The sequence below is a fragment of the Glandiceps talaboti genome, chromosome 16, assembly GCF_964340395.1.
Source record: "Glandiceps talaboti chromosome 16, keGlaTala1.1, whole genome shotgun sequence".
NCBI classification, from domain to species: domain Eukaryota; kingdom Metazoa; phylum Hemichordata; class Enteropneusta; family Spengelidae; genus Glandiceps; species Glandiceps talaboti.
In genome coordinates, this window is record NC_135564.1 from 8,573,529 (window position 1) to 8,599,074 (window position 25,546).

Here is a 25,546-nt window from a genome sequence, read left to right on the forward strand (position 1 = left end):
GGATATGTTTTAAGAAGGAATCTCTCGTCCGTCTGTATTAAATCAATCATGCTTCAATGATAACTGCCATCTCATTTTTTCAACATAAAAAATATCTGTGTTATGCTGTTACTTTTAATCGCGATATCATTTAGATTAGTAGATCATTTTATTACAATCGTATAGAAAATTGACAACTGTATTTGGGTACATAAGTGTAATAAAGATATTAAAAAACATATAATATTAATGATATGGTATGTGGTTGGTATAGTATAATATTTCAAGGTTCAATTTACAAAATTATTATCGCTTCACCAGCTGCAACTGCGCCAAATTTTAAATTGTTTTGTTAGATCATAGACCCTACACACGACTGGCCTGAACAGTGCGGTATCAGATGTTCTTTTGTTCCCATATGTATGACTCGGCCTTCATGACCCTAGGTCAAAAGCTAATGCGCACGCGTATGATGCTTAGCAACAAATTTCTAAACAAAATGGCGACTGACGGTGGAACTGAAGGTGCCTACTACCTGGAACGTATCCTTTTTTTCGACTTTTCGTAAAATTGTCAAACATATTTGACGAATCCGTTTGATAGAATATGATACCCTTATCGTTTACCGTATTTTGCGTAAGATTTCATCCTTTATTGTTTTATTTTGCCGAACGATTTATCTTAGATATTTCAAAACATGCATTGAAAAACACGATAGCCAGCCTGTCAGCAATGTTTTTGTCTACAGTGTATAGCTTCAAGTTCAAATGTCCGACCTTCTCCTTAACTGTGACCTTCAGAGGCCACAATTGCTGATGATTCTGACGAAGAATTTCAGTATGAAGAGGTTCCAATTGATGATGATTTTGCATCAGGTAAGAATTTATTCAGTGTATCAATCATCTGGTAATGGAGGTACATGTAGTGTTTCTACCTCCGTGCCTGTTGTAAATGCCCCTTCGAATTACAATTTATTTTGAGTGTATGCAATAACTGACAGTCTCCTGAACTTCATGACATTCACATTCTCAAACTCTTTAGTGTTCTGCTTGCGTGCGGTGACAAAATCACATCACGCTTTCCAAAATGGAAACATAAACCGGGTAGTACTAGTAGTAAACATTCATAAAATTATTCATTTGTTTACTTATTTATTGTGATTCAGGCGATGAGGACCTGGATGCTGCAGTAAGAACTATACAAGAAGCTGCACAAGATCTGCAGGCATCGGTAAGTCAACTTCAACTTTGTTGTCAACCTGTGCATTGTACTGTACAAATTGAAATTGACAATTGTAAAACTGCTCAATACAAACAGTCATTCTTTGTAAAAACACTAGTAGACTGGAACCATCTGGACAATAGTACTGTGTGCGCTAAATCTTGTGACGCCTTTAAAATGGCAGTCACTGTCAAAAACCATTCTGACTAAATACTCTCCCCCGGTGTGCTATTCCTTACCCAGGACCTACACCGTAACTATACAGATACAGATACAGATACAGATACATTAGGGGAAGTAAGTGCTTGTACAACCAGTCCAAATCATGATGCTACCGACGGAGTACCGTGTAATTTACGTAAAGAATTTTTAACTGACCAAATCAAGAAGACAAATCAGTGTTGAGCACATTTCATGGAATGTGAAATAAAAGTTTGATGGTTTTTGTTTGTTTTAAGCACAGCAGACACCCATTTGGACATTTTATGCACGGTGATACACCACATGCATTCAAACTTGAGTAAAATTGCAATGAAGTAACTTTTCAAAAGTTTGAGTCCAGACACATGATGTACTAGCATTTGAAGTGATGTTTGAAAGGAAAAAACATAATTTGATTCTCAAAGTTTGTACTAATGGATGTTAGTATGAGATTAGTTGATGTGATGCTTATACATTTTGTAAACGACCTTTGATATGTCAATAAAATCATCATCAAAATTTCACCATCTTCCTAGGAATCTAGATTTAACAGATAAATGAATTTGCCAAACCTAATAAAAAATGACTGCAATATTTCAGTGTACAGACTGAGACATGTGTAGTCCAACGAGTAACACTGAAGCAAAGCACTCTCTGTAAGTACTACACTCATTATAGCATTCATATCAAGTGTAAAAAATATACTGTTTCAATTGGTTTATTTACAAGCCCAGCATGTGGCTTTTCTAATGTGGTCAATTAGCAAATGAAATAGTATACTTTTATATTTGATATGGATGCTATAAATGATTGTGGTACATACAGAAAATGCTTTACTTTGGTGTTATGTATCTCAATGGAGTGTGCATTTGGTTTTCATACATACCAATTTGTGTACTGACAATTATTGATTCATATTGTAAGCTGAGTGAGTGTTCCCGGGCTAAATTACATTAAATTTGGTGGATTTGTAGCATTCTTTTTGAGTGGAAACTCCAGAACATAACCTCATAAACCCAAAAGAAAATACAAAAACGTAACGGTACAATCATTAGAGCTAATACAATATACCTGTGTATCTTTTCCAATCGTCTTAAAACTTGCACACACAGGAAAAAGACGACAAGATACCAGGCCCTTCTGTAGTTCAGAGACCAGAAGTTGTTGATGATTTTGTTAGAAACTTTTTGGTCAAGATGGGAATGAACAAGACCTTAGATTGCTTTCAGACAGAATGGTAAGTCACTCAATATCAGATAAAACATAATTTGTTTTGCTATTTGTTAAACAAGACCACAATGTTTTAGTAGCATTATGCCCTCTAAGACAATTGATGCACACAATTTCTGTTGGCGCACCAAAATTTGGTGTTCCCCTACCTCTTACGATGTTGTGACTCACAAGAATTCCCAGTTTTTATCATTTTGACTCACAGCAACAAAATTTGGCTATCATTAGAGGGCACTGATAGTAGACATACCTTGCTTATGTACATGTACAATGTGTTCCTTACTATTCTAATTTCTATGTTAATATTTTAAAGGCTGACACCCGATTTTAGGTGCAATTACATAGACTTACTAAGTCCTTTCTCCCGATGACCTATGCATTGTTTACTGTATGTACAGTGTATACATGTATGATCACCTCTGACCTGTGTTAACCTTTGACCTCCCTAGGTATGAACTTCAACAGAGAGGTCTACTGAATGAGGAGGATGTGAAAACTGTTCCAGACATTTACAGTAGAAATCAACACCTTGACTACCAAGTCAAATCTCTCCGTAAAGACGTAGAGAAGTTCAAGAATGCTGCTTCAAAGGCCAAAGAAACGTATGTCAAACTTAGAAAGGAACGTGACTTCCACAAGATGCATCATAAAAGAGTGGTTCAAGAAAAGAACAAATTGATTACTGATATCAAAAGGTAGGTTTTATATAATAGGAGTGCCACATTCGGTAACTGGAATCATCATTCGTGCTTTCATCAGTGTGCACCATGTACTATCGTATATGCACACAAAATTTCATACTTGATAAGTACACATGTATGACATGTACAATGTAAGACTGGGATACACAGACTTGTCTGGTTTCTATCCCTTAATAAGCCCACCCCAGAGATGGCTGTATGGAGAGGTCTACCTACAACATGACATCTACAGTAAAATCACATGATGGCAACTCTTGCTAAGCCTCAGAGTATTTTCGGTTTATTTTTGAGCTTTGTATATAGTTGTAACTTTTAATACCGCAGCTATAATAGGGACGATCGCACAATGTCATACAAGCTCAATAAACTAACTGTATTCATTTAGGAAGGGAGGGGATCTGGTGTCAATGCGATTGCTGAACTTCAATTTTGTACTTCTAACCAAATTTCAAAAACTTTCATGCCTTCAGAATCAATGATAACAGGTTCTGTACTGACTCTGAGATGTTGATATAAAGTTGATTAAAATGTACTTCTAATGTGATATACAGTGCTGGGTTTCTGGTAGTATTTTGGTGTGTTTACCATCATATTTTTACATTGCATCACAGATAACTAAATGTGTTAGTTATCTGTGATTGCATCAGTCGTAGTGGTGTGACAGCTACAATGTTCATCATGGTTTACATCATATATCAACCTGTCGGTGTTGCACTTGTTGGGGGGGGGGGGGGTTGATCTTGCGTGACATTGTGTGATCCTTCCTTAGTACTCAGTGTTACAGTTTTTCTTACTAAATGTCAATAAACTGATAATAAAAGAAAGTTATAATAATAACTAATTCCTCATAAGAGTTTTGCCAGTTGCTAGAAATGGGTAATAAGTAATTTTTGGTAGTTCAATCAAAGTACTGATAAGTGTATGTAAACCATATTGCAATCTCAAAAAAACTTATTCCTCAAAATCATATACAATTTGTATCTGCAGACTATGCCACTTTCAAAACATTGCGTTTTGTTACTGTTATGCCCTTTATACAAAAGGTGCATCAATTTCAAATTTACTCTGAATGCATGTGTTTATCGTTTTGTTTTCCTCACATCAAAGGTTGAAGAAACACTATTCAGCATATGAACCAACTTTGAAACAGTTGAAACACAAATATGAAGTAGCTATGAAAGAAAAGATGCTGAGTAAATTGGAGAGAGACAGAGCTGTGGGACAGGTATGCAGATGACCAATATATATGTTGCATCATGTCTCTAACTGTACAAGTCCTTAAAACACTTTCCCTACATTTGAAATTCTCAGTACCTGCAATTATCATTTTACCAGATGCTGGGGGGTTGAAATAGTTGACTCACTCCTATGCACGCTTGCATGTACCTGTATAGTAATGCATGTGTAGCTTGTGGAGTGGAAGTTGTGGGGTCAACCAAGATATTGAGTTTGTGGTGTTTTATGATGTGCCAAGGTAGTAAAATTCTATTTCAATTAACAACTGTACTAGAACATTATAACAGCCATTAATTCATTGCTAGAGGAATGCATGAAGGTTTCACAACAAACACTATTTATGTGTATATACTGGATGTACATTTTGTACTGTCCACTTCTACATACACGTACATGTACAGTGTACATATAAATCTCAGAAGTGAAAGGAGCACTTCTTTGAGTATGCAAACATATAATATACATTGTATTGTTCTTGTGCTTTATGTTGAATTATAATCCATTTTAATTCATCTATGTCTTAGGTTGTTGGTTTACAGTCCACATTGAAGAACCTTGAGAGTGTTGGCAAGGATGTTAGAGTACCTGACATGAGAATCCAGAGAGAGTGTATGTTTCAAGAGCTGGGACCGACTCAGAGGGCAATAGTTGAAGCAAGACTTGAGACTGACGCCATGATGGACATGACAAACCAACCACAAGATATAAAAGAACGTCATCCAAATGTGAGTGATATCAAATGGATGATCAATTCTCGGTACCTGCAATAGCCTTAATACCTCATGCTAAAAGGTCAAAATAGAACAAGAAGGTTTAATCTCAGTACCTGCTATAGCATTTTCATCATGCTAGAAGGTCAAAATAGAACAAGAAGGTCGACTTATTCTCAAGCATGCCTATACATGTGAAATGTGTGGAGTGGAAGTTGTGGTGTCGACCAAGAAATCGAATGTATTTTTTCAATACGCCTAGGCAGTAATATTCTATTTCAGGTACTGAATATTAGATGTTGTATTTCCAAATAATATATTAAAATATTGCCTTTTGGACACATTTATATTTATGAGACAAATTAAAATTAATGATAATGGGCTACAACTTTGAGCTGAACACATTTACTTATCATTTCAAAGTGAGATCTATGACACAGCTATACTTGTAATGTTTTGAAATGATTAAATGTTTTTTTGAGTATCGGAAGATGAATACACTGAAGTAAACAAACTATTGATATTACAGGATTCTGAATTCCCAATGGATACTCGGGTTAATCCACAGTTATTGTTGGTGAAGGGACCATCTGGTCATCTTACAAGAACTGGTGGATTTAGACTAAGTAACTCTATACAAGCACATACCTTAGCTGTTAGCAAGTAAGTAAAATTGGTGGATTTCGGCTAAGTAACTTCATACAGACACACATCCTAGAAAGACCTTCAGGGACCTTCCTAATGACTATCCCCTATAGAGGTAAATTTAGACAATTCTAAAGTTTGTCATTCATATAGTGTTATGACAGTTTTAGTAAAGCACTATATATTATAGGCCATGTACATATATAAGCCATTTTTTTAAAGAACATTCACATTACCTCAGCTATGTTGTTTCTATGATTAGGAAAAACTACATGCCTTTGACATAATTTCAAACCTGCTTCAATGGAGGAAGCCAAGTGTAATAAGGTGTATAAGGAAAGAATATAGATTTGTTTATTGGATGATAATTCCTTGCTAAGAGGTGAATATATTTGGTGATTTTTTTTCAACATTTAGCATGTTTATTTAGCTCTTACAAATTGAAAGGTCTAAACATGATGAAATTTTTTGTGAACCCACAGTGTTGCACTGCATCCACGCAAACAGATTTTGGCCACTGTTAGTGATGATCACATGTGGAAAATGTGGGCTGTACCAAATGGTGACATCATCATGACAGGAGAGGGACACACTGATTGGATATCAGACTGTGATTTCCATCCTAGGTATGTTTATTTGTTTTTATGCATGAATGTAAATGTACATGTATGTATGTATGTATGTATGTATGTATGTATGTATGTATGTATGTACATGTGTGTGTATGTATGTATAAATGTATATGTATGTATGTATTTATGTATGTATGTATGTATGTATGTATACATGTGTGTGTATGTATGTATGTATAAATGTATATGTATGTATGTATGTATGTATGTATGTATGTATGTATGTATAAATGTATATGTATGTATGTATGTATGTATGTATGTATGTATTTATGTATGTATGTATGTAGGTATGTATATATGTATGTGTGTGTGTATGTGTGTATGTATGTATGTATGTATGTATGTATGTACATGTATGTATTTAGGAGTGCAAAAGTAATGTAGAACAGTCCTGGTAAATGCAGTAAAAGTGTGATAAAAGTGAACATTCATTGCAACTTTTTTTTCTCAAAGAAGGTCAGGCCAAGTGCTTGTCAGAGGCCAAGTGCTTGTCAGAGTAAGCTGTTGTATGTGTTTTTGTACATACGCATATTTGTAATATTATACCTTTTGTTTATTTTGATTACAGTGGTGCTCAGCTAGCGACATCAAGTGGTGATAGAACTGTGAAAATCTGGGACTTCTCCAAAGCTGAATGTGTTCATACATTTACTGGCCACACCCATGCAGGTTAGTGTGTCAATCTAAAGTCTGTCAATCTTACTAGCCAATATAAAATCAACGTTATAACATTTCTTTGAAATGACAAGATATCAACTATATAGAAATCTCCATCATCAGTTTGATAAATGGGAAAATACTCAAGCTCACATTTTTTTTTTTAAATGATCGACTTTAAAACATAACAGCTACGTAACCGTTTTTATGGTGATATGATAAGAAGCACCCACAATGACGAACATTTAAGTCTGGGGTATTGTATACTAGTACTAAGTTATAATTATGAATGAATCTTTATACTCTTTTTTTTTTTTAATGTTTGTTTTAATTTCAGTCTGGGGTTGTACATTCCATAGCTGTGGTGATTTCCTTGCATCTTGTTCTATGGACAACACCTCAAAAATATGGGATCTTAACAGGTATGAATGTAACTGTTAGCATTATGTTAAAGTGGCCATGTGGATGAGGATTGGTTAAGAAACAATTTTATCATGGCATCCTACATGAAAAATCAATGTGAAAAAATAATAGACCAAATGTGTGTTTGTTACTCAATACATTGCAAAAAGCTAAACAATATGTTAAAAAGTTTGTTGTTGTATGCACAATAACAAACATTTTACATGTTTTTAAAAATCTTTTGCAATTTATTGAGTTATAAACAAGCATACGTTGGCATACGTTGTTTCACATAAATTTTTCATCCATATGGCCACTTTCAGTTTGCCTTCTTCACCACTTAATCATGACAATTTGGTTTTCTTGCTGTTTTATACCATAAAATGATGGTCAAAAATAATCAGATTTCAACTTAAAACAGTTTGTCAATTATTAACATACATATTTATCTAGATTTTGAGCTTTTGACTCAGCAGAAGCATTCTGCATATCGGTTTCAGCTGCCAGTTGTAATTCTACTGTTCTTCTATTCCTGTTTCTATAGTTTGCGTTGTCGTTTCACTCTACGTGGCCATGCTGATTCAGTCAATAGTATCAAGTTTTTACCATACTCCAACACTATACTGACATCGTCTGCTGATAAAACGTTGTCACTGTGGGATGCTAGGACAGTAAGTATCAAAGTCCTTAATATTAATCATAGATTCATATATTCATTCATTTACATGTTTAAAAATAACGTAGTATTGAGTACTTTTATACAATAATTATCGGTATAAACGGTACATTTTTTACATCAGAAAAACTTCAACCTATGACTATGACGGTGGTTTCCCAGTCAATTACAGACAGTTAATGAGGTGGTGCAACGTCACTACGTTATTTTTAAACATGTAAATGAATGAATATATCATGCTAATTTAACGTAGTGACGTTGCACCACCTCATTAACATGACAAGTCGACCTGATTCTGAGGTATTTTCAAACTATGGGGGGTATTGTTTTGGAAACGCGATCGTAAATGCATTTTAGATCGATGTTGTTGCACATTAGTGATCAGGTTGGTCCAGTGATATGCAAGCATGGCATGGTTGGTTATGTTTTGGTTATATTTGGTGTTTTGGCAATCCTTTTGGATCGATGAAAAATGATGTCACCGTTTTAGTAATGGCTTGGTTTCCTAACTTGTGTTGTATTTATGACATCGCTACCTATTTTATAAGAATATCGCCAATCCCTATAATAACGTCATTGTTCTGTATTAGGATCGTCATAGACAAGAATAAAAATTTTTAGGAAAGGAATAACAGTTTACAAGCGACTGTGGTGTAGTGGCACTTTAATATACTAGATGCTGGAACTGAACTGGTGATGGAATGGTTTGAAGTGGTCTATAGATGGCGCTGTTTGGAGAGCACCTTCAACACTGGTTTCTTAGAAGCCTTTAATATTTTATGTTAGAGAAAAAGATATATAGAATTCCAAATGTCATCATCTTTTATTCATTTCTTTTATAATTGTCTTCTAGGGTTTATGTGGGCAAACATTCTATGGACATGTACACTCGGTTAATAATGCTACATTTAATCTCCGTGGTGATACTGTCGCATCATGTGATTCCTATGGCAACATCAAATTATGGGATGTCCGTACCGTTGCACCGATGGCAACAGTAGACGTCGGTCCACATCCTACAAACCGCGTGGCCTTTGACCCTGCTGGGTCAGTGCTTGCAATCGCCAGTAATGATGGGAGCATCAAGATGTATGAGATTGCCTCAGGACAGGTATGTTGCAATTGCACATCAATACATTGACTTGTCACCTCCTGTGTTGAATAATGGTATTTGCCGCAACAATAGCAACGGTAAACCATATCATGAGAATAGGATGGTAAAGAAGGAATGATTCCCTGTACTTTATTTGTTGTGTTTGTTATTTTGACATTGAAAACAGTGTACTATCAAAATTGTGGCAAAAGCATAAGCCTGTTTTAATATTATCTCCCAATATTATCAGTAAATATGTAATGCGTTCGTTGAATGATAAGGAAATAACAATAAAATATGGCATACATATACAGCATATACACACAAACACCTACATACATACATACATACATACATACATACATACACATACATATGTACGTATTGACGTACATACATGACATACATACATGTACATGCATATAAAAGTACATACATATGTACGTACGTACGTACGTACGTACGTACATATATAACACACATACAAATGAAAACATTCACACACACGCACACACACACAACATACTTACATTCATTCACACAGACACACACTGATATTGCTAGGCTGGATGTCATACATGTACATGTAGCACTGTTCAAGTCAAGCTTCTCGAATTTCCCACATGTTATAATTAGAACAAGAAATCCAATAGTTCATGGTCAAGTAATTCTCAGGGGATATGGACTTATACATCAGTTTGATGTCAGTTGATTGATGACATGGAATATATGGCTTAATTTTATAGTAGCTAGATTGTACTCTAGAAGGTTAATGGGTATAAATGGCTTTTACAAAGACTAGAAATTGTCAACAAATTGTGTAAAAAAAAACATGTCTAAAGGTGTACAGGTAATTTATATGGTGCAATACCCAATAAAAACATGTATCAGAGAGTAATTTTAACTTTAATACTTAAACCTTGACATTTTCAGTAAAAACTAATTATTTTCACTAATTTTGCTGGAAAGCAAAAATGAAAAAATAAGTAGTAGCTAAAATGCCCTCTCCTTGTACATGAACACAATGTACCACTCTGGTAATTGGTAAAATGTAGTCCTTGAGTACTACCGGTAATAGACTGTAATTGAAAAAAATTTCTTCTGGTTTAGCTAGGTTTACAGTATTTGTATGAGTATATGTCCTTGGATGTGTAGTTATAAATGAAAATTGCTACTCAAACACAGTATCATCAGAAAATAGCAGTTGTATTTGTACATAATTCTATAGCTAAGTACTATTTACCTTTGGCTCCTGGAGACAAAATTTTGCCTGTTATTGATATGGTGTGTGTGTACAAGGTCATTAGCCAGTGTGCCCGCTAGTGATAGCCAAATTTTTGTTGTTGTGAGTCAAAATGTTAAAAAACTGTGATTTCTTGTGAGTCCTCACATAGTAAGATATAGGGGAACACCAAATTTTGGTGCGTCACTAGAAATTGTGTGCGTCAGTGGCACGTCAAATTGGCTTAGAGGGCACACTGGTCATTACAAAAGATCGGTTGAACATAGTTATGCATGTGCTGAACTGTTTGCGCATGTGGAACATCATCGTTTTTGGCTGGTGTTTTCGTGTTTTCATGTACATGTAAAATGGTCAAGAACGTTTGATGGTTTGTAGTGTAGACAAATGAAAATGCATTAAAACGAAAACGATATAATGATAATAAGCATTCTTATTTGAAAGCATTGTCTTTTAAACACAGCCTTAGAAGTCAGCCAGTATATCCATGCAATTTACATCATGATGCCAAGAAAGTAACTGATTGGAATATATCCCTGGAGTGCACATGTATGTACTGAAAGCTTGGTGAATAACTGACCTAGAATAGGAAATTGACAATATAGAAAAATGATAAAATATAAGCATGTCTTTGACTATAAAAGTAATTGAATTGTGAAAATAAAGACAGACTTAAAAGCAAATGGAAAATTTAGTAGATTGAATGTTGAAAATAAGAACAGAATTAACCTGAATGATGTTAACTGAATGCCTTCCATAATATTGTTATTTTGTATATCCTTTTGTATCATCAACATATCAAATTATATGAAATTTGAAATATGCAGTTAAATTTGTTTTCTGGAAGATAAAACAATTTATGAATTTTGCCAACATATCTTGTCTGAACACACAACATACATGTATGTCAATGAACCATTAATATATCTTTCACTATAAAGACTTAGAGAGAACAGATCCAGTTTCTCATATAAATTCGCTTCTAGAATTTCCACTAATGAGTGATGTTGAAGAACGTGATCCTGAAATAAAATGATGAGTACTCTCTATAATTGTCTAATATAGTCTTTAAAAATGAAGAAGGGAAGAAAATTGTTTAAATAATTGGCTTATGCTGTTTGAAAATGAAGAACAAGAAAATCGTTTAATTATTGTCTTATACAGTCTGTTTAAATATAAAGGAGAGTGGAAAAAGGGGGTTAATTTTCAGTCTGTTTGAAAATGAAGGAAAGGGAAGAAAAATGTTTAATTTTCACACTGTCCATTGAAAACGAAGACGAAGGGAAGAAAAATGTTTAATTTTCACACTGTCCGTTGAAAACGAAGACGAAGGGAAGAAAAATGTTTAATTTTCACACTGTCCGTTGAAAACGAAGACGAAGGGAAGAAAAATGTTTAATTTTCACACTGTCCGTTGAAAACGAAGACGAAGGGAAGAAAAATGTTTAATTTTCACACTGTCCATTGAAAACGAAGACGAAGGGAAGAAAAATGTTTGATTTTCACACTGTTTGTTAAAAACAAAGACGAAGGGAAGAACAATTTTTCATTTTCATACTGCCTGTTAAAAATCAAATAAAGGAAAAGGGTAGAAAAATTGTTTTATGCAATCTGTTTGAAATATAAAGAAGGGCAGAAAATAGATTTAAACAATTATGTATCTAACCATATACCATCATAATTCATACATGATTTATACATGAATAGTTAGCAATTGCTAAATATTTTATTCATTCCCATGATTGTAAATCTTTTCCACATATACAAAGTCATTATGCTGTTATCCCTAGACACCGACAATAGTGTGAAATTGACAACCTTTACATTTTATCGTTTACTGCTATCATGATATATGTGTATAAAAATCCTGCCTTTATAATGTCAATTCCATGCTGAATTATCACGATGTATATTGTTTGCAATCTCCTGTCCACAGACTCTAGAGCACTTTGCCCCAAGGCACTCCCTTTATCTAAATTGTTAAATTATGCAATTATAGATCTAAGTATCCTGCTGTTTAGTTGCTTTTATAATTGAAATTTTACAGAACAGTCATCATGGCTCTCATATTTCATAGCAGAAGCCTGACATCTATTGCTAAAATGGGAGCAATAAGAATAAATATATGTATTTGTGCTTTGGAATAATGTATACATGTACCTGACATGATGACACCTGTGGTTATAATGGGGGCAGTAACAATATCTATCTTTGTTTAATGCATAGCTGAAATCTGATATATATAGTTAAAAGGGGGGGGGGGGGGGGCAATATCATGCTTTCTCTTGCTGCATAGATGAAACCTGAAAGCTATAGTTAAAAGGAGGGGAATAAAAATAGATGTTTATGTAAGGTTTAACTTACTGCAGAGCTGAAACCTGCCATTTATGGCTAAAATAGGAGCAATAAAAATAAATACATATTTTTGCTCTCATTTTGCGTAGCTGAACTTGGCATCTATGATTAAAATGGGACTCAGGAGCAATACAAATAAAGTGTGTATAATCTTTATGTTTTCACATAATTTGTATCTGAGACATCTATAGTTAAAATGGGGCAATAAAAATTAATAATACTTCATTTACTTTACACATGAAAAATGACGTTTATGGTTAAAATGGGGGCAATATACAAAATGTATTTGTACTTTTCACTGTTCATAGCTGAAACATCATTGACATCTACACCATTTACGATCTATGGTTAAAACTGGGGGCATTAAAAATAAATATGTCTGCAATTTTCCTGAGTTCATACCTGAAATTTGACATCTGTGGTTAAATTAGGATAATAAAATTATATGGAATTGGACGTGTGGTATTTGTAGTATGTACAATGCATGCTTAAAATAGGGCAATAAATATAAAGTTATATTTTTATTTTTACCTTGCATAGCTGAATCATAAATTATATCTATGGTTAGAATGGGGATACAAAAATACCTATTATATATCTTTATGGATTTCACAGTGCAAAGTGATCACAGAATAAGTTTATGGTAGAAGAGAAATACACCAGCTGTTATTTTGTAATTGAAATGTACATCACAAAAGTTTCACACATGTCAATTTCACAGCTATACACATACAGGGTATGTGTAAATTGGAGCAACAATAACAAGTAAGATTTTTTATGTTTTCACAGAGAGGTAAATACCTATGACACAAATACCTATGACAATAACATCATCTGTTTCAATCGAAAATACAGCATGTCTGTTTCACAGTAGTTGAAATATCTAAAGAGTGCAAATAAACAGATACCAATAAACCAATAACATACATACATGTACAAAGATGATTTATGCTGGATCCAATTGAAACAATTTATACTTATCTGTATACTTGTATATGTACATCTCATTCTGCAATAAATGAGTATCATAGAGTTGTTTTGGGGGCAGTTATTTATTACATCTACATGTACATTACGAGGAGAATAGAAGAAAGCAGAATTCTGGGGGAAATAAGTGACATATGTCATCCCTTGAACAGAATAAGTAAAATTTTCTTTTTCCATGAAAAGTAAATGCCATGAAAATTAAATGCCAAAGTTGCATAATGTACATATAATTACTAATTTAATAGGTAGTGGACTTGACAGTGCAATTCATTTGCATAGGTCACCATCCAGTATACCCATAAAACAGTGCCCCTCCACTGTCTATGATTTTCATCAGACTGAGGGTATCTCCGTATAGATATATAACATGTACATGTATAGCTGGAATTTGGATTCTGTGAAATTTGTAAATATGCCATGAAAATAATGACTGCGTGAGAGTGGCATCATTATTTGCTGCATACATGTATGTGCAAATTTCACCTTACGGATATATCTACAGTACAAATGTACATGACCAAGCAGTTGTTCCCAAGGAGGTCTTATCAAATGCCATTATCATAGGCTAAACTTTGAAAAATTAGACAAACAATGTGAAATCACAAACTACAACGTCGCAGGCAGGTCACTAAAATCTTTCAGACATGATGATGCAGCCATTGTTTAAACAAGACAACATAAAAAGTTGACGCTAGCACTCTTTAAATAGTAAATTACAATGGAATGCTGTAGAGTTTGGCACATTACATGGCCTTTTATGAGGGGCTACATTGCAAAATATAACGATACCAGTAACCTTGATAACCAAATCAAAATTTGCATTTCATGGTATGTTTATTAAATAATATACTTTCCAATCAAAACATCAAAAACCCAAAATATATATACTATAGGAAAGAAATTAAGATATAATGTTATCATTATTGTGATAATTTTTTTTTTAAATTGCTTATTTGAAGTGATGCACATTATGTAATTGGGTATACATGTGTAGTAGTAGAAGAAATGTGTGTATGAACAGTCAAGTCTGTCAACTAATCACAATATAACATTTACAAATTTACATGTAAATGGCTTTTAATGCCTACTTGCAAATGCCAAATGCAATGCCATTGATCACAACACATTGACTCTATATGCATTTGCCATTTATCAATGCAGACTGTGTCTAGCAAATACAATTACCTCCCAGAATTCATGCATTTTTTGCTTAAAATACATTCAGTGATCCTAATTAACATGCTCATGCAGACTATCAAGATTCTTTTACAGCATGTAAATTGCCATATTGATGATAACAAAGTGGTCATTTCAGTGCAATTACTGGGTAGAAATGTAAGAAATTCACTCAAATATTGAATACAATATGGTATGGCATGCTGAATATTACCTATAACGATCCATGTCAAGCTAATGACATCTTATTACACACAGATAAAATGAAAATACTGCATGCATGGAATTAAGATGGATACAACATTCATTGATGATTAAGTTGGGCAGTTGAATCCCTATAAGTTAAACAACAGGTCAGGGACTACATTTGTATATTGTCATGGTATGCATCATTACTTTGAAATATTTCAGCACTTTCTCAGATCCAACCTCTCCGGATGGAAATTATCATTCACATGTTGTATTTTTAATGTGAACTTCATCCAAACCTTTGAAGGAGTAGGTGATTTTTTTGGTTGATTGATGCATATACATAAAAATGAAAACTACTAAATACATTTTGGTATAATATTAAATAACAGACTGTAATTTTTTTTGGGCAAAACTGTACATGTACATGTAGAACTTTGGGCCCAATATTTAAATTGTGTATTTTATAAGTATTGTTTTCAACTCAAACAAGATGGAGACTTGTGACATTAGGGTTAGGGATGTTAGAGTACAAGCTACATGAGCTATGGTTATATACAATGTTAGAGGCTTTATCAAATGCCAAGTTGTTATCATATTTAAATCTGTGCCCCTAAGGGTTGCCTATGACATTGAATATTCAAGTCATGTATCATACAGTTAACCAGCAGTGCATTTAATCCAGCTATAAGGTCATCAATAAAAAAACAAGTGTGTTCACACTTGGATTGTCATCGGAGAGATTTTGATCAACGATCATTCACAATTAGTTCTGACAGTGATCGTCATATATTTATAGGTTTTAAATAGCACTGTGCTATCATGGGATCTTCGTGTCTTCACTCTGTGTTATCTGCTTGATCATTAATTAAAGACAATAGCCCCAGTATACATTTTAAACAGCTATAGATGATGTTTATCAGGAATTATTTCCAATTAATTCAGGGAATACTACATGTACGCTATATATAGATGCCTTTATACGTTCACAAATTGAACACATCGCTTTCTATCTTTTCCAATCATCTGTTGCTAGATAATGAATGGAACACTAGTCTGTGACAATCAACATAGTCATTGCACAGAAGTTTGTCTAAAATGACTCATGAGCATCACAGGGAAACACGGGTCAGAATCAATAATGTGTGAGAATTATTAGCAATCATGTTAGAGAGCATTGTCTAGAATCATTTGCAATTATTGGAGAAAACATTATTTAGAATCATTCGCAATCATGGTAGAGCATTACAATAAATGTATAAACAATGCAGATTCATTTACAATTATTGGAGAACACATTTAGAATCATTCACAATCAATTCAAAGGAGAGAACATAATCTAAATTAAATCACATTCTTTGGCGAGACATTAGCCCTTAATATCTATATATTCACTCATGAACATACATGTACATGACAGAGAACACAGTCATTTGCGGTCATTGGAGAGAATATTGTCTAAAATTCCTTAACAATCCTTGTCTTATGAGATCTTAAGAGTACATTGTCTAGAGTGATCACTGACAATTGGTTCTGACAGCAAGTGTGAATATGCATACATGTATGTACAATGTATGCAGTAATGGTACAGCCATCTTGTACTTTCTGTAAATTGTCTGTGAGCTCATCAATTAAACATAAGTACCTAAATAGTTTAATGGTCATTGGAGAGTATTCTGTCAAGACACATTCCCAATTTAGTCTGACACTGCTATATAGGCAGTAATTTTATCCAATTAAAGACTTCCTACGCAAATACTTGTTGTCATGTCGTCTGTCAGAATTATCTATTTGTTCATCAATTAAACACAAGTCTCATTAATACCCATCACAGCATTAGTCAAGAATTATTCAGGACACAATGCTGACTATACTACTAGATGATAGTCCATTTTAACATTTATTACTTATGTCTTGGGCACTAGTATAGACATCTATTACCCAGACGGTTGGTGAAAACTGAGGAAAATAGTTCATACATACATGTAGGCGGTGATATAATGTCTACTAGTGCCCAAATACGGCCAGATAATAAGTATTTTAAAACACATCACATTCTCATATACATAGTCTTTCCATTAAAACAAATCACCATCAAGACTTCCGTGCTATATTGTGAATAGATTAAACATGGCTGTCCCAAGGACTAATATAGTCTAGTTCCTGTACAGTATCATTACCATTTACACCTCCACTCACAGTATAGTCAAAGTCGTTACTCTAGAAGTCCTGAGATGCATGAGATGCAATTTAAAATTCATCCACAGCCACCCACACAGTCATTAACATCACGTCTTTGTTAATCAATCACAAAATTCTAACCAATAACACAGTCCCTCATAAAGTTAATGTTTGGTGCTCAAGGGAAAATAGATAATGAACAGTGCCCTCTGTACATATATGATGTATGTAAATTTGTCGTCAGTATAGGTCACTATTCTATACTACCGTATGTGACACTGTTTAAGCCATGACCAATCACTGAAGGCTGTATGAAAAGAATGGTTTACAAATATTTACACTGACCTGTAGGAATGTATAAAAGTCATCATGGAGATGATGCCCTTCTACCTCTGTATAAATTAATACACCTATAACATGGTAGTGTTAAATCATTAAAAGTATGACCTTCCACCAGAGTTACAGTGTATATTCTGAAACACTAGCTATTGGAGAAAAATTTCTGAATGAGTTGACAAATTAATTTTTTTTTATTAGCGTAATCTATTATATACTCATACGTTTGAATGTACAAATTACATGGTGGATTCACACTCGAACGATCTGTTTGTCCTTTAGATCGTCACCTAAAAATATGTACTTAAGTTATATTGTGATTGATCATTAGGGAGAATGCAAATGATTCAGTATTGATTCTGACCAAGCTAGCCCATCATTAATTTGACACAAGTATCTTTTAACGCACAATTTGAAAGAGCTTTGTCAGGAATGAGTCATTGTAACTGACAGACTACTAGTAGTAGTAGTACGTATATTTTACAGGCCTAATTGGGAGTGCAATTATGTCATCATTTCACCAGCTTTATGGTAGTGACAGTAGAAACCAAGTTTCAGATAACTAAGTTAGACACAAACTGTTAAGCAATTGTTTTTGAAAGCCGATACTGAGATAGAGACATAGACTAATATTATTGTTACGACATTGATTATACAATGTAAGCTATTGAATGAACTTTTGTTTAGACTGACGTTTCTGATGATTTTCATGATCTTGCTGTGTGCATTTTAGGTTAGGTGTTTACACTGTTTTGATTACAAGGTAATCTGTACAACAAAGGTACCACTATTGCCCATTTGTGTAAATCTACCACATTGAACAACAATAATTGTAGTTTGTGTCCATCTTCTGGTTTCCACAGTAATATCTGGTAAGAACATACCCCTCTTAAATTGAATATCAAGCAAAATGGAAAAAAAGGGAGGGGGGGGGGGGCATTTAGTCATTTAGGGTGAACTGCCTATTGACCAATTACATGTACTATACAAATATACTTGCACACATGCCTTTTACCAAAATACCAACTTGATGAATTATTGGATAATGTAGATATATAATTCAAAGTGTACTTACCTTGTAATTTTCTTTCATGTGAAATCCTTCAAATAGTGAATTTGTACAGTTTGTTGGCACATGTAAGAATGTTTGAAAGAATTGCATTCACTTGTTCAAATTGTTGTACATAGAAAATTATAACAAACATCACTAAAATTAAAGTGAAGGTGAAAAAAAAAAGCTGTTGGCCTAGATAGTCTGTTAACACTCTTTACAGTACATTGCCCATGCCAAGGGTCACTAGCCTAATAATCACATCAATGCCTAATTTGTCGTACGTGCAATTTCCAAGCAGTATACAAATTTATATGACGGCCTGTACTGCCAGTAATGGTGGTAGACTTTGGCTGATTTGTATGTAGGTAACGGGGGCCCATATTATTCCAGTCTACGTATTTCATAACCAACCCTTTATTTCTTGAAATTGAATCTGATTAAAAATTAAAAAACGACTAAACATCATGCAAGAATGATGAATGTTCATGTGACTCTAGGTTTATACTTATGGTGTAGTAATGAAAATTTCTTCTCATAGTCAAAAACAAAAAATTTCTTGGAAGCGTACATGTATCCCAAATTTTCATCAGCATTGTCAGGGGTGTATTATACTTATCATGTCTGGCAAAATGAGAAGCACAACTTCACTGATGTAAAGATGTACTGTAAAGCTGCAGGTCGAAAATTATGTTCATCTCTGACATTCAGGGTCTTACTAATAGATAAATCAATGAATCATCGTATTCGTCATTTCTAGGGCATCCAGACATTTGGAAGTATGATTATGGATTGAACGTATCACCAACATGTACATGTACACACACTGGCATGTACTTTGTTTTCCCTTTCCTGTATTTTAACCAACTGACTGATATATAATTTCTAAGGGGTTTGATGAGAAACAAAATTAAAATGAATATCCCTAATACCTTTGGTCAATGTGAAAGTAGGATAATAATGTTTAATTATCCAAAAACATTACCAATTAATGTTAAGAGATTATTTCAATGGTAGTTTCTAACATGCTGAAAACAAATAACACATTTTGAGTTTATGAACAGAAATCAAAGAGCATAAACAATTAATGTGATCCCTGATCCGCATAAAATGCCTTGATTTTTCTAAACTGAAAACACCAGCATCAAATAAATGGGAGCTGTCATTACAGAGTTCAATCACTGATTAGTAGTTGCTGGTTTGATGTATACAGTAAATTCAATGTATAAATAGACATGTTTTTGTTTGTCAGGAAACATATTACTTATTATCTTTCAACACAGAAATTGAATTTACAAATTGAAAATAAATCAGCCAACAGAATTCTCTCATATGTGCTGCATATAAAGAAAGTGATGAATGAAACAGATAGTTCTTTTATTCTGCCGTTTTCTATCAGGTAAACAGAGAAAAGAATGGCACAGCTGGTGATAGGGTGTTGTATACAGTTCAGAGTAAGGTCTCTGTTTGTGTCTACAGACATTACACACCTGTGTTTTACTTGATAAAAAAAATAAAGTGATTCATGATTGCATTTTCAAATGAAATGTGCATTATGTCAGGACGTACATTGAATTACTGCATCACAAAGTGGATGTTAGCAAGTCATTTATCATGCAATTGCGTTAAGGAAATCATATTCACAAACCTCTTACAGTCTTAGTCTCAGTTGAAAATAATATTGAAATCTGAACAAATGATGTATAGACAAAACAGTGTGTACAGTCAAACATACTCAATTAACACAATGTATATCATATTAATACTGTAATAATAATAAAGTGAATTTATATTTATAATGCACCTGTTCTCTGAGTCTGAAGAGCTCCAGTCTAAGACACAGAAATACATGTACTAACAAAATGAGTGGATACAGAGAAACAATTTGAAAACATGGAAGGATGTACATGTAGAGAGAACTTCACTTGAGAGAAGTGTGTAAGTGAATGAGTGAGAGTTAAGATTGAAATACGTAACTTTTAAGGGCAGAGTGGAAGGAAGACTTAGAGTGAGAGTGATGGAGACTGTAGAGAAGATTTCCGAATTAAAGGAGTTATATAAGAAAACTCACTGAGCTTCTTAGTGACAAATGGTGTCTTTAGGATGTGTGTGTTGGAAGAAGATATATATGATTCTGTACATTGTCAAGCTATATACTGTATGTATAAAAATACAAACTGAAAATTCTGAGCTTATATCTGTTTTCGGCATACATTATCATGTCTGTTAGTGTACATGTACATGTATATATATACAATGTTTTCTATGTTTCAGAAACTACCATGTACATACATGTACATGATTGTATATTTAGACTTTATTCCCCAATACTTTTTTTTTGTTAAGCCAAGGAAAATACAAGTGACCTAAGGGCCATGTCACTACGAGTCAAAAGATGAATAGTGACAAAGTCTAAAGTCCTGCATAATTTCAGGCTGAACTGAATGAAGAAACAATTGCCATGGTGAATAACATAATTAGACATGTACAAAATGTACCTGCACAAGTATATTGTCTAAAAGTGGAGAACATAATGCTGAATTTGAAAATTTCCACTCATAAGGTTGAGCTCAGCCACACCGAAGACATAAATTCTTGTTATGATGTAGAATGACAAGGGTATAAATTACATGTACATATTCTATATGTTTTTCTAAAGTATGAAATAGTTTAAAAGGATTTCTTAAAAGTACAGATGTTTCAGTGATTGAATTCACCGGATTTTATGTTTGTCTGTCATATGATACATACAATGTATTTACATGTACATGTAGACCACTGCAACTTTGCTATCTCATGTACATATGCACATATCCAGTTGTTCAAGTTTGTACTGCCTGCAATAGCTTTTAAATTTGTTTTCTTTTAGACCAAGAAAATCTAGGATGTAAATTTCAATATATGAATTTTGATTTCAATATACAAATATTTGCCAAAAACATTATTGTCCTTTATTAGCAAAATACAAAATAATGTTTCTCTGAATTTACAGCAAAAACATCGAGGGATCGCCAAACGACTGTGCCTATCATACACAATGTATGTTCCCTAAGAACAATTTAGATAGATAAGAAACAGGCTTCCCACAGACCACTCAATACAAATATAAACAACATCATCCAACCCCTACTGATACACAGACAAACACACACACACACATCATCCTTGGAACAAACAAGCTATTGAAAGTCATCACATTGCATGCTCAGATTTTGACACATACATGTGTATTGATTCAAAGTGACAAGTGATATGTGTGTGCTCATACAGTGCCTGCCTGTCAACAGGAATGTTGTGTTGTGTTTATATTTGTAATGAGTGGTCTGTGGCAAGCCTGTTCCTTATCTATCTAAATCGTTCTTAGTAAACATAAAATGTGTATGATACACACAGTCGTTCAGCGATCCCTCGATGTTTTAGCTGTATTGTAGAAGGTTCTAATTGATCTAAAACTTAAGTATTGTGCATACTATGAATCAGAGTACATACATATATTCACAAAACAACCCACAGAGAAAATTGCAAAGTAGACTTTTGCCATAGACACTAAAACAAACCAGTTTTTAGCGTAAGTTGAATAATGCGTATTCTAAACAGTGACTGTAATGCTTGCATACATGTACATCTGGATCAAGATTTTAAAAAAAGGACTAACATTTGTTTTACATTACATGTATCCTGCACTGTCAGTACATTTTTTGTACTGTAATTCCAAATACCATCACATAATAAAATGTAGAAAACCGATATCTGATGATATTGCTGAGTTTGATTTACATGTGCTGAAGGTTATGTGTCATCTGTCTACTTGGCATATTATTATTGACTTCATTGTACACACACATCACATCAAAGTACGGCTAATCCATACTCTGACTGATTGCCTGCTAACAGACATTGAAGTCAAATTTTTTAGTCTGCATGTTCTTAATTTGAACTAGATTATTTCTAAAAGCTAGTGATTAGATTGTTGGATGCACCTTTGAAATCTCAAATCAGGAAATTTCTGTATGGCATGAAGTCTCATTTCACACATGTCTCCTGCCCAGATGACAAAGAGATCTATGTATTTAGGGAGTGATGGACAGATTGAGGGTGAGTTTTTATCTGTCCTCATCATGACAACCTTTCATAACTGTAGATTTGTACAAAGCAGACTTCTATTATACATTTGTCAAACTCAATCAATATAGTAACGTGGAGGAGTAGAATCAGGGCCAGGACGTGTCAATAAGTTATATCTAAAGCACAGAGTACAAACTACAAACAAATTCACATAAAAAAACAAATAGTTTAAGAATGTGTATGTAAGGCTAGTCATACACTAAAGGAATATTTGCTGACAGTCTTTGCTGCCTTGATAACAGGCTACTGTGTTCTCCCCACTATAGAGAAAGCACGATGCAAACACCCTCTTTGCCATCTAGGCTGCCATGCTTGGCAGGTTTCTACCATGCTTCAAAAGTGTTCTTCCATCTTTTAACTTTTAGTAATTTTTGAATGACAAAATCATCATAATACTTTCACATGAAGAGAAGTGGCCGATCCCAATGTCCAAGTGTGCATGTGTTACATATAAACATGTCAGAGTATGTTCCAGTAGTGAAGGCATTGATATTATATATGCTGGTCATTATGCAAACCAATATGCAAATTACCATGTTATTTATATGTAAATTGATATGCAAATTAGCCACCATCCTTGCATAATGGCTAGACCTGATTAGGTTTTGAGCCAGATCTGTTAATGTTTAATTAGAGAAATTTGCATATTAATGAATTCAACTTATTAAGCAATATCTTAAGACTGCATACTTCAATTTCAATATAATTTAGTATATTTGTTAAACATAACAACATACATCCTATAAAATTTGTTGATGTACCTTACAGTGTTAATGAATAATTTGCATAATTAATGATTTTAGGTAACTAGGTTATATATTAAAAATGCAAGCTTCAAATTTCGTATAATATAGTTCATATATCAACCATAATAATACGCACCTGTCCTATGAAGTTTGTTCCTACTTTTACCTTTAATGAGTATTTTGAATAATGAACGATATTCAGTAATTAAGCAGGATCATGCACTCTTCAAATTCTGTATAATTTGGCACATACATTAACCTAAGAAAGCACGCTCGTCCAAAAACAAAGCCTGTTACCATAGTTTTTTTAGTTTAATGAGTTATTTGCATAATTAGTTATTCCCTTACGGGAGGCATTCAGTTTAAATCTGGTATTAGAAGGTCTGAATTATTTATATTTTCTCAAGTTAAAAATATGGAATAGAATATAGGCACAAAATGATCTATTTGTTTAATATAGCTTTGCTTGGCTTTAAGTGGAGTGGACAGGAGACAAGGACAGATATAAGAAGAAAAAAATTGTACTTGCTTAAATATATAATGTAATTGTACATGTACATGTGTGTAGCATTTCAAGAGGTGAATCACGTACATCTAGCCTTTCAGTACAGCTACATTATGACTGTGCTTTTAAGCCAAAAATAGTACCCATTGTCAGCGAGATATATGGAGCATACTGTTCTTTTATGACAAATTCATCTCAAAACTGCTCAGTAAGAATACAAATCTAATTATCATCAGACCATTATCATTACCTATGAGTTGATATCATTTCTTACACAAGTGACACTAAATACTGAAACTAATTGTCGATGTCACAGCAAGGGGTTAGAGATAATGAATTTAAAAACCGTATATACATACGAAATTACATTTGTCGATGTTTTCAATGAGTTCAGATAGCTCATATTACAGGAAGCACAAAGCAATCACTGTATATAGAGGAAATAGTAGGCAAACTAATTGCATAATAGAAGATAATGATTAATTCAGTGTCTGGGAGACATGTTGCCAGATGAGAGAGCAAAGTGTGCTCAAGAAAGGTTAATAAATGCATCTAGCTAATTTATCAAAGAGACATGTAAGTGAACTATTTCTTCAACATTTTTTTTCTATAATATCAGAAGAGTTGCTTTTTATCCTGTGTCATGATGGTCTGATCCCCAAGCTTTGGATTTTCATGCAGTGTATATATCAGGTTTCTATATGAAAATTGAAAACAAATATTCAACACATGTTGGAAAAGTTCTTAATATTGCATTGCCTACATTTGTACTTATTTAATATCAAATTTCAGAACTCATTAAAATGGTATTTACACTCAAGGTCCATGCACTATTCTCTCACTATATTGCATGTTATGTTAGGTTTCATGATTAAATCATCATGCAGCCAAATATATTATAATATATAAAGTTTTATATAAAAATATAATAGATCTGAAGGACAACCTTCTTTTTTCTATCCTACTGTTGTGAATATTAATACTCACTTTGGATTGCACAAGGTAACATTCTGGAGTTAAAATATAACGATAATTATGGTTGTTGTCCATCCATTATGTTTTGTTCATTTTCACTCTAATGAGAGTAAAGTGTGCTTTCCAAAGTTCTTATTGTAGAGCATTGGCAGGGCAGTGATATATATTTTCTGTAATGATGTTGTATGAGTTGATGACATACTGTGTGTATTCTAGAAGGCAGTTGAATTGTAAGGTCAATACTCCAAATATATATACCCTGGTACATTTGTTGTACAAAGATAGCATATGACT

The 25,546-nt window shown here is 33.6% G+C and overlaps 1 protein-coding gene across 1 annotated transcript in view; it reads left to right on the plus strand.

The window, feature by feature from the left end:
• Positions 1–451: 451 nt before the first annotated feature.
• LOC144447077 (sperm-associated antigen 16 protein-like) overlaps positions 452–25,546 on the plus strand; it is a 32,979-nt gene continuing 7,884 nt past the window's right edge. Inside the window, exons 1-13 of the mRNA XM_078136981.1 lie at positions 452–521; positions 780–854; positions 1,145–1,209; positions 2,514–2,638; positions 3,081–3,326; positions 4,440–4,557; positions 5,093–5,293; positions 5,808–5,941; positions 6,406–6,549; positions 7,127–7,227; positions 7,553–7,637; positions 8,162–8,288; positions 9,147–9,404. Of these exons, the coding sequence (XP_077993107.1) occupies positions 452–521; positions 780–854; positions 1,145–1,209; positions 2,514–2,638; positions 3,081–3,326; positions 4,440–4,557; positions 5,093–5,293; positions 5,808–5,941; positions 6,406–6,549; positions 7,127–7,227; positions 7,553–7,637; positions 8,162–8,288; positions 9,147–9,404 (1,749 nt within the window). The remainder of the gene's footprint in view (positions 522–779; positions 855–1,144; positions 1,210–2,513; positions 2,639–3,080; positions 3,327–4,439; positions 4,558–5,092; positions 5,294–5,807; positions 5,942–6,405; positions 6,550–7,126; positions 7,228–7,552; positions 7,638–8,161; positions 8,289–9,146; positions 9,405–25,546) is intronic.